At 36.8% G+C, this 10,445-nt stretch overlaps 1 protein-coding gene across 1 annotated transcript; it reads right to left on the bottom strand.

Annotated features, from left to right (window-relative positions):
* Positions 1 to 4,565: 4,565 nt before the first annotated feature.
* On the bottom strand, positions 4,566 to 7,913 carry LOC124921195 (receptor protein kinase TMK1-like). The gene is made up of 2 exons (XM_047461821.1): positions 5,353 to 7,913; positions 4,566 to 5,289 (listed from the first exon to the last, which is right to left on the bottom strand). Exons 1-2 carry the CDS (start codon positions 7,628 to 7,630, stop codon positions 4,724 to 4,726), a joined length of 2,844 nt encoding a protein of 947 aa, XP_047317777.1. The 5' UTR covers positions 7,631 to 7,913; the 3' UTR covers positions 4,566 to 4,723.
* Between the last annotated feature and the right edge of the window lie 2,532 nt (positions 7,914 to 10,445).

Raw genomic sequence — 10,445 nt, 5'->3', positions numbered from 1 at the left:
CCTTTTTATTTATAAGAATAACTTTTAATTTAGTTTGTATTGTAATTTTTTAATTTTTAATGAATTTTTATAATTAATTATAATCAAATTTAAAATAATAGGATAATATTAAAATATTATAGTGTAATTTATAATATTGTAAAATATATAGGGTGATATTAAAAAGTTATAAAAGTGAATATAAGGAAGAATATGTTACGCTTTAAACTATAACTGAAAGTTCTTTAATTCAAGAAACGAATTCTTGATTGTTGGGACAAGGATGGAATTCAATACTCAAACGCAGCGGACATAGAGTGAGGAGAGAATTCGAGGTTAAAGAGAGGATAAACCGGGGTGAGAAGAGAATACCATTAGAATACACCTAGTAGTCCAAGAAAGAGGTTAAGGGCCGTGAGAATGACTTAGAGCGACAAGTTTCACAAACTTCAATTCATAGCCCAAAAAGTGGGGTGGGCATCAGCATTTAAAGAGGTTGAATTACCCAAGAGTATTCGGTTACAACTACTTCCAAAATAACAGAATTCGGTTTAAGAGAAATAAGAGAGAAAGGAAACAAAACAGAATTATTCAATAAAAAACATAAACTGGCACATATGCACACTAGGGTCGAGAGACGGGTGCTGCAAATATTTTAGGACCGAGGCTTTAGTGAGCAAACCGTAACATAATCTCTCCCTTCAAGGTTCACCGCCCTCGACGAAAAGAACGTGGACTGGTCAGCCTCTAATGTGCATCCTCGAAACTTCAAAAAAGACTATTGCTTCGGTCGGGCTTCAGAATGTTCAGCAAGCTTCGCCGCATAGGACCGGTCTTCTTAAAAATCTTTCGGCAGAATCGTTTCAGTAGTGCTGCTGGTGGGGTCCTCGCCATTCCGCCCATGTATGGAATTTCTATGCACACAAGGTCAAGTTTTTCTTTGTTTAGAGCTGACCTTTGTTGTTGCAATGTCTCCAACACCTGGTGCAAAAATAATTTCTTCCAACTTCGCTTATAATCTATAGTGTTATCAAAAATCCAGGCCAAGTCTTTTTCCCGAACCAGCATAACAGCAACATCGAAGGAGCCATAGCTTCTAATTAGATCTTTAGGAATATCTTCCAAGGTCATTGTCGCGAGGGAAATAGTTTGGCCTTCGGGCTTACTCTTTATTTGCATTTTGGCAGCAACACTACATTCATCTAAAGTCTTTTCCAGCTGGTTTCCATGCATCAAAGTGGCCTACGACCGAGGAATCCCCTTTAGGACTGTGGTTCTGTCTTGTTTCTCATAGGATAGGGTCAGTTTTTCGAAGTCCCAAGATGACGGGCCTAGAGTAATCAACCATTCAATGCCCAACACAATATCATATCCGTCCATGGAAATTACCTTCATTTATGTTTGATATTCATTGCCTTCCATCGACCACTTCAAGTCTTTACAAACACTAGAGCATAACACATTAGACCCATCGACCACTCTAACCGATTGCACCCGGGTTGATATGCTTTTGTGGTCTATTTTCTCCAAAATCCTGCTATTGATAAAATTATGGGTGTTTCCTGTATCGATCAGGATCACTAACGGTAGGTTCCCAACTTTGCCAAGAATCTGGAGCGTTTGAAAAGCTTTAGACCCGGTCAAGGCATGTAAGGATATGGCTGGTTCATCCCTTGGGCCGATCAACGAAGGTAAATCATCAAAAACAGGTTCTTGATCGGGTTCTTGGTCGTCTTGATTGGCCGAGACCATGAATAACTTTGATTTACACCTATGGTTTGGTTGCCATTTTTCATTGCAAGAGTAACATATGCTCTTCTTTCGCCTTTCATCCATTGAGACCGGGTCTAATTGCTTAACATGGCCCTGGTTTGCACTTGAAGAGGACCCATATGATGAATTCTTGAAGTCGGTATTGGTGCTCGGCTAGGCTGTGTTGATACTCGATGGCTTGGGCAGCAACGGTGCTTCGGCGTTGTACAAGTGCCTGTTGCACATTAGGGACCGATACGTTGCTTCTTGGACCTTAGCCATGGTCATGGCTTCGTTTAAAGAATCTGGGAATCGCAACCTGATGTAGTTCACAATCTCTTCCCTTAGACTAGACAAGTAGCAATCTATGACGTAGTCCCTTGGCATATGTAATAACTTTTGAGAGATCGACATGTACCAGAGATTATATTCTTGGACCGAACCAACCTGTTTCAAATTCATCAGCTGCCTCATTGGAGTGTCGTGTATAGAGGGCCCAAATTGCGCCACGAGGTCTCTTTTGAACACATCCCATGACAATGCTTCCTTTTGGTCGCGGTTCTGAAGATATGACCCGTACCACATTCTTGCTTCGCTAGAAAAGTGAATGGGGACGATATCTAATTTAGTGTCATCCTTGGTCCTGTCCACCCTGAAGAATTGCTCGGCGGATATCAACCAGCCCTCGACATCCGACCCATCAAACCTAGGGAAGTCGACCTTGGTTAGCCGAGTGGGAGGAACATAATGGTGGTCGCGGTTTTGGCCAGGGTGCTGGGGCCTAAATGGAGGACCGTGGAAAGAAGGCTCATCTTGATCATCGGGGTCAGCGCGGGGATCTTGTCCCTTACCCGACGCGGCACTTTCGATTGCTGCAAGTCTTTCTTCAGCGACATTGAATCTTCTGTCTATATTATTGCTTAGTTCGGTCATCTGCTGTTTAAGGGCACCATGCAAGGCAGCCGATTCAGTCATGTGTTGGTGCAAAATGGCCTGCGTAGCGGCTGATTGTTAGGACAATCCTTCAATTAGGAACTTTAGTGCTTCCATTTCTGTTTGCTGGCGGGTTTCTACCATTTGGAGAATCGCCCAGCTCTGATACCAATTGTTACGCTTTAAACTATAACCGAGCCTTTCGAGTTCTTTAATTCAAGAAACGGGTTCTTGATTGTTGGGACAATGATGGAATTCAATACTCAAACGTAGCGGACATAGAGTGAGGAGAGAATTTGAGGTTAAAGGGAGAAGAAACCGGGGTGAGAAGAGAATACCACTAGAATATACCTAGTAGTCCAAGAAAGAGGTTAAGGGCCGAGAGAATAACTTAGAGCGACAAGTTTCACAAACTTTAATTCATAGCCCCAAAAAGTGGGGTGGGCATCAGCATTTAAAGAGGCTGAATTACCCAAGAGTATTCCGTTACAACTACTTCCAAAATAATAGAATTCGGTTTAGAAGAAATAAGAGAGAAAGGAAACAAAACAGAATTATTCAATAAAAACATAAACTGGTCCATATGCACACTAGGGCCGAGAGACGGGTGCTGCAAATATTTTAGGACCGAGGCTTTGGTGAGCAAACCGTAACAGAATATTATAAAATATTCTTTTGAGTTTGAGAATGAGTTTTTCGGTTGGAGTAAAATTACCGTTTGATTTAACATTTACACCAAAATGAGTTTAAAAATAGGTTTTTCAGTTAAAAATGGTCTTAAAGAGAGTCAAAATACTCATTTAGCAGTTCGTTTGCCGTCCATTGGAGAAAAAATTAGTATTACGTTTTGTGTTTCATTTTTATATTTCTCTATTAATCTTAGATCTTTATCAAGAGTATGTCATAGTAGAGTAACTGTTTGAATTTTATATTTAAAAAAAATAACTATTACTTCCTTAAAATTATACATCATTATTAATATTTATTTCATCCTTAATTTTAAAATAAAAAACCCGTAAACAAAACCCTAAAGTTTTCTCGAGGTCATTTTTATCTTGTTTTAAGAAAAAAAAATAGTTTATGAAATGAATTATATGATAGTTAGAATTTTTATTATGTTATATAGGGAGAATTTCTATTTTAATTTGTTTTTGTAAAATCTAAGAAGAAAATCCTAGAAAACCTTTTGATGCCATCAATCAATGATTGAGTTGCGAAAACACTGATAAAGTTTATAGGACGAAAAGATATATTTTTGAAGTCCTTATTTATACTTATTATGCCTAGCATTGAAAAGACTGGGTATTCACTTATCAATATCTCAAATCAATGATGGGTTCTATTTGATACCTAAATTAAATGGGCACCTGAATCGGACCAGACCCTTTGTCAGGCTATTGTTCTCTTGTTCCCTCAAAGTTATGGAGTAAGACATCGATTTTTCAATAAGATCGTCCGAAGAAATGATTCATCGAAAAAATGAGTCACCACACATCTGAGATCGCCAAATGTTTGGGAGTTCCTCTATTCAATCCTTTTCCTTTTTCTTGTTGCTGGATATCTCGTTCGTACACATCTTCTCTTTGTTTTCCGGGCCTCTAGTGAGTTACAAACAGAGTTCGAAAAGGTGACTTTTTATACGATATCCTCGATTCTTCTCAATTTGTAATCATATTCGTTCGATAAATTCCTACCTCTCTATCTCGGAGATGTTTGGATTTTTCAAAACTCCATGAACATGCAGAAGAGAAATGTTATCCCCACTCGGAGGAGGATTTATTCATTCACATAGTTTGGGCTCCTAAAAGATAGCGCCCTTAGGGCTTTCTATGGAAAGACCCAACGTATTGAGATTTCCCAGTTGGTTCAGGTCATTTCGGGGGCAAGCGGATCATCCTATTAAACAAATTGCACCCTGAAAACCTCTTGGTTGAAACTAGCTTAACAGTTAACAATTAGCTAACTCCATTAATGGAAACTAGCTTAAGAAAAACAACTATAACAATTACAGTAGTAACCATACAAGAAGAAATACATATAATTATAACATCATCATCAATCAACGGGCATCATTTGAATTGAAAGAATCTGCAAAACCAGTCGGCCTAGCCGGAATACTCCCCTTACTATCCTCCAAATTGAAACTCCCCGTCGTCGTCGTCAAATCTCTACTACTTTCCAATTCTTGCCACCCTTTTAACAACTCCGGCAACGGCAAAGAATACTGATCATCTTCCCCCACCTCCATCATCATCATCATCATCTCCTCCCCATTTCCCTCAAATGGCTTCCATTTCTCCACCATTGCCGACAACACATTTACAGCATAACCCATTTCAGGTCGACGAATCGGATCCCTCGCCGTACAATGCCAAGCCAGTTCAGCCACAACCAACATCTCCTCCACTATCACTTCCCTTTCTATTCCATTCATCGGACCTCCCACGACGACATCCAATGAACCCATCAATTTCTCCTTGTCTGATTTCATTTTCCAAAACCATTCTGCTAAATACCTTTTCTCTTCTACCCGTTTCTCGTCTAGAGCTACTAAACCTGTTAATATCTCCATTAACACTACTCCAAAACTGAACACATCCACTTTCGTTGTTATCTTACCCGTCACTGCAAATCAAATCAAATCAATCAATCAAAAATTACAATTTTAAACCAAAAAAGATTTCTTACCGGCGTATTCAGGTGCAAGGTATCCGAATGTTCCGGCGAGTCTGGTGACGACTGATCTTTCACGGTCAGGTGCGTGTTTAACCAATCCGAAATCAGATACTTTGGCTCTGAACTTATCATCTAACAATATGTTTGAAGATTTTAAATCACGATGAATGAAGCTTTGATGGGCAAGGCCATGAAGATATTCCATTCCTCTAGCGACATCTAAAGCAATGTAAAGTCTTTTTGTCCATGAAAGTGGTTCCATTCCTTCAAAGCTTTCCCATCGGAAAAGATGTTTGCTTAATGCACCTTGAGGCATGTATTCATAAACTAAAAGCTTTTCTTTTTCTTCAACGCAATAACCCAGAAGAGATACTAAATTTCTATGTCTAACTTTAGATAAAACATCGATTTCAGCTTCGAATTCATCAAATGCTTTGTTAGTAATCACACCCGATTCCATTCTTTTAACTGCTATTCTAGTTCCATCTTCCATTTCGCCTCTGTAAACTGCGCCGAATCCGCCTCGCCCAATTTCATTGTCGGAAGAGAAATTATTTGTCACTTTTCGTAAGACATGAACAGAGATGGCTAACCTTCCTCCATCTTGAATACATTGTTTAGAAACAGATACCTTTACCATGTTATCATCAACTCCAAAAGAAGACTCCTTAGGATGGATAACAATGGCGTCCTTAGAAGCTTCTTTTTTAGTCTTCTTTAAGTAAAACACAACAAACAGAAGAATCAAAGCTGCACTACAAACAGCTGCAATCAGAATCAAAATCGTTTTCATCTTGCTTTTTCCTGGTCGAGGTTGTTCAACTAGAGTCGGGGCAGACCCAGTTGAGTTCAAAACGCCAATCGGGTACTCCGGTTTTGATTTCGATTTCGGTGGAGGGAATTGAAGAGACCGGTCGGCGGCCAGTAAAGGATTGCCATTTACGATGATCTTGACGCCGGCAGGGAATAACGGTAAAGGAGGAGCGAAATTGTTGTCACTAATATCCAACATTCTTAACATTCTTAAGTGGGTTAATTTCTCCGGCACTTGACCGGAAAGATTGTTCTCCCCAAGATGAATCTCCATCAGCGAATGTAAGTTCCCCAGGGAAGAACTCAACGTTCCATTAACATTCTGCTTACGTAAATTTAGAACAGAAACATTCCCCTGTGGATTGCAACCCACTCCCAACCATGGACCTTGACAAGGATCATTACCGGACCAATCAGATGCAAGAATCGACGGATAATTGATCTCCCGGAGGAACTGTAACAGTGATGTAACTTCGTCGGAGCATTGAAGACCAGGAGATTTCTGGCAGAAAGAATTGGAAGAGAATGAAACATTGACAGATTTGAACTCTGGAATTGGACCCATTAACATATTATTATTCAGATCCAACAAATGCAGATCCATTAAAGCTAAGCTTGATGGAATCATACCCACGAGTTTGTTTCCATTAAGATTGAGCTGTTTTAAACTAGTCAGATCGCCAATTTCATCTGGAATAGAACCCGTGAATTGATTTCCATGAAGCCATACTTCAGTTAAAGATGTCATCGATTTAATAACATCAATCGTACCCGTCATCCCACCTCCATCTTGATCGTTCAACCATAGAATTTGCAGTGACAAATCCCGGAAAGACTCCGGAATTGGACCAGACAATTTATTATACGATAGTTTCAATGACATTAAAGATGGCAAATTCCCATAAAAATCAGGCAACCCACCTACAATATTGCAACTTGAACATGAAAAATTCGTCAACTGAAGAGAATCCTGCAGCATTTCATAATCAGGTAGAGTCCATCCTGTACTTGAATTAAAAGGGTTATTATCCAAAGCAAGGACCCTAATACTGTTTAAACCATGGAAAAAATCTGAAGGAATGGAATCGAATTGATTGAAATCCAAGTAAGCAAATTGCAAATCAGATAAACCACTAAAAGTGGGTAAGTTTCCTGTGAAATAATTCCTTTGAAGACCCACATTGTAGAGCTTAGTAAGTTGATTGAAATTTGGAGGAAGGGTACCCATAAGACCAAGATTAGCCACCTGAATTTGCGTGATTCTGCCGCCTGTACAGAAAACGTGAGGCCATGAAGGAGGACCACAAGGGTCGTTTCCATTGATGGGCCATTTTAGTAGCTCAGGATTCTTCAACCCTTTTCTGAAATCATTTAGAACTTTGGCATCATTTGGATCAGTAATGCCAAGTGATACATTTGCAATAGAGAGAAGAAAAAGAAGAAGAAGAGTACTGAGTATTCCTCCATGAAAATCCATGGCCTCTGTGGAATTGGAATGTGATTAAGAGATAGAGAGAAAGATTATAAGACTAATACAGAAGAAGAATGCAGACAGTTCAAGCTAATAGAGTTCTCCAAATTCCAATGCATTCATTCATTCATTGATTCACTAACTTTTTTGGGATCACGCCCCCAAAGAAGAATGACAATGATCTTCTGTCGATTCATGATAATAATGATGATGGTAACACTCTCTATAATTATGGAAATGACGGTTTTGGCCTTGATCATGCAATGGAATATGAAATTGGTAGTATTAAATGTAGGGGTAGTCGGCAGAGAATGGAAATGATATGTGGATGAACTAACTACCTGCATTATATTTGAGCTCAACAAAAAAAAAAAAAGTACCTGCCCAGCTGCCCTATTACCCTGCCCGGATGGAAATAATAAAGATGATGATAACTTTGTGTTGGTCCAAATAGAATGGGACCCATTTGGGTGTGGGTGACCGTTGATAGGGTTTGTCTCTTCCATATAAATCCACTCCCATCAATCATGCCCTATTTTATGGTGAGCCAATTTATCCTATATGGGTTTTCAATTAGGCTCCAACTAGTTCATTAGGTTCACAAGTCATAACAATGTATTGATTATTTGAGGTTGATTTGAAATCGAAATTCTTACCATTTAAACTATCTATTTAATTAACATAGTTACAAGGGTATCTAAAATTGTTTAGTGTGTTTTTTTATAACTTTTTTTTGTATGGTTTGTTGGTTAAGACAAGATAAAGAAAAAGTAGTTATATTAAAGGTAAATTAGAAAAGCAAGTAACTCCTTAATCATCGGCAAAATAGAAAAAGAAGAAGATGGACTTTTGGACAAAATAATAAAATAATAAAATATATAACTAGATTTGCCAAACATTTGATTTAAGTCCAAACTGACCCATGATGGCCATGAGTCACCTTGTTTGAAATATTTAAGTAAAATAAACTAAACTATTTTTTATTTTGACAAATATTTCTTTTTTTTTATAGAAGGGTATCAATTTGATTGCTTCACAAGATGTTTAAAGGACCTAACATAACACATATGTTACCCTCATCTTAAAAAAGATGCATACTAAAATATTTAAATAGATGTATTGTATCAAAATAATTAAGTATTAATCTAATTATTGAAAATTATTTTAACTAAGAGATAAAAAAAAATGAGGTTTTATTTTTATTAAAAATAATTTAAATTAAAATGAAAATTCGTCATGTCTTTGTCATTTTTTAAAATAAAATAAAAATTATTAATGTTTTCTCTTATATTAAAACTTCTGTCCCCTAATCTCTCTCTCAAGCTTGAGCTAGTTTGATTCTTGGAATTTTCATTATTTATAAGTTTTTTATTATTTTTTTATCATATTATTATATTAAAAAAAATCATTAAATAATTTAATTTATTAATTAAAATATTTTATTTTATTAAGTTTAAATATAAAAAACATTTTAATAATTTATTCTACAGAAATCCTAAATAACATACTTATTTATAAAAAAAAAATTAAATCTTATAAAATTCCTAATTTAATTAAGATCTTATTAAATCCTTTTTATTTTTAAGTATTTTAAAATCCTAAAAATCCCAAATATCAAACAAGCTCTCCATTATCACATTGTGTAATAACAATCACATATAAATGACAAAATAAAAGCCGTCTTATAGCATCCAAAATTAATTGCAATAATGAATAATATAGAGCTAGATTAGTACTTGGCACATGCACCTAACATGTCATGTTATAATGATCCTAATTGCTATTTTATCATTTTTGAAAATCCAAATTTATTCTCATTAATTAATAGTCCCCTCCTTCCTATTGTACACTCCAAATTAACAAGTTCTTAACAAAATTCAATAATGAGATTTTTGGTCTATAATCATGACCATTTAAAGACGGATTTACCTTATAAGCCTACCTCTTGTAAACCCGGACGACCCAAAATATTCTATAACTAAATGATTTAGGTAAATTTTGATTGCTTTTGATATGGTAGTACAAGTAGATTTTGTGAAACTTTTTTATCCCGGATAAATTTTGTAAATTTTTGTAACCTGGTTAGATTTTAAATTTTACTTTAAATTTTACCTCTGCCCTTGAGACCATATTGCATTCATGGTTTTGAATGAGAGAAAAAAAAAATAAAGAATCCTCTTTTCGACTCTGACTTCCCCACTGAGTGAAAATGAGAAAGATACTTTCTGGAAGGAACCGATCCAACCAAGAGGCTAGCTACTATTTATATAAGAAGCTAAAAATGCACGAGAAGTTCTAACTATTTTCGATTTGAACTTTTTTTTAATGGTCCGCGTTCGTAAGGGCACCTCTCTTTTTCAAGAGGATTTGCGCAGGTGCCACAGTAGTTGCGAAATCTTCTACTGGTACATGGACAACTGTGTGGACCGATGAACTTACTAGCCTCGATCGTTCCGACAAGGAGGAGTCAGTTTTTGTAAGAAATCGAGGATAAAATCGGTTTTGTAGAGGGAAATGCACCAACTTGTTAAGAAGGCTCAAGAAATAGATCAATCACAATCTCTTGTTAGCCTAATTCAAAAGAAGAAGATTTTTTTCGTCAATTAATTCATGCTTGAGCCCATCCTTGCATCATATTGTTAAGAAAGCTCAAGAAATCGATCAATCCCAATCTCTTGTTAGCCTAATTCAAAAGAACGAAGATTTTTTCGTCAATTAATTCATCGCTCCTAAAACCCAACAATTGATTATTCGTAAATTTGCACCACACCACAACAAATGTCACAATTGTTGATCAAAAGAACAAATGAAGCAACACATA

The sequence above is a fragment of the Impatiens glandulifera genome, chromosome 1, assembly GCF_907164915.1.
Source record: "Impatiens glandulifera chromosome 1, dImpGla2.1, whole genome shotgun sequence".
NCBI classification, from domain to species: domain Eukaryota; kingdom Viridiplantae; phylum Streptophyta; class Magnoliopsida; order Ericales; family Balsaminaceae; genus Impatiens; species Impatiens glandulifera.
Note: the sequence above shows the minus strand (reverse complement) of the source record. Positions and strands in the feature narration are given on the sequence as shown.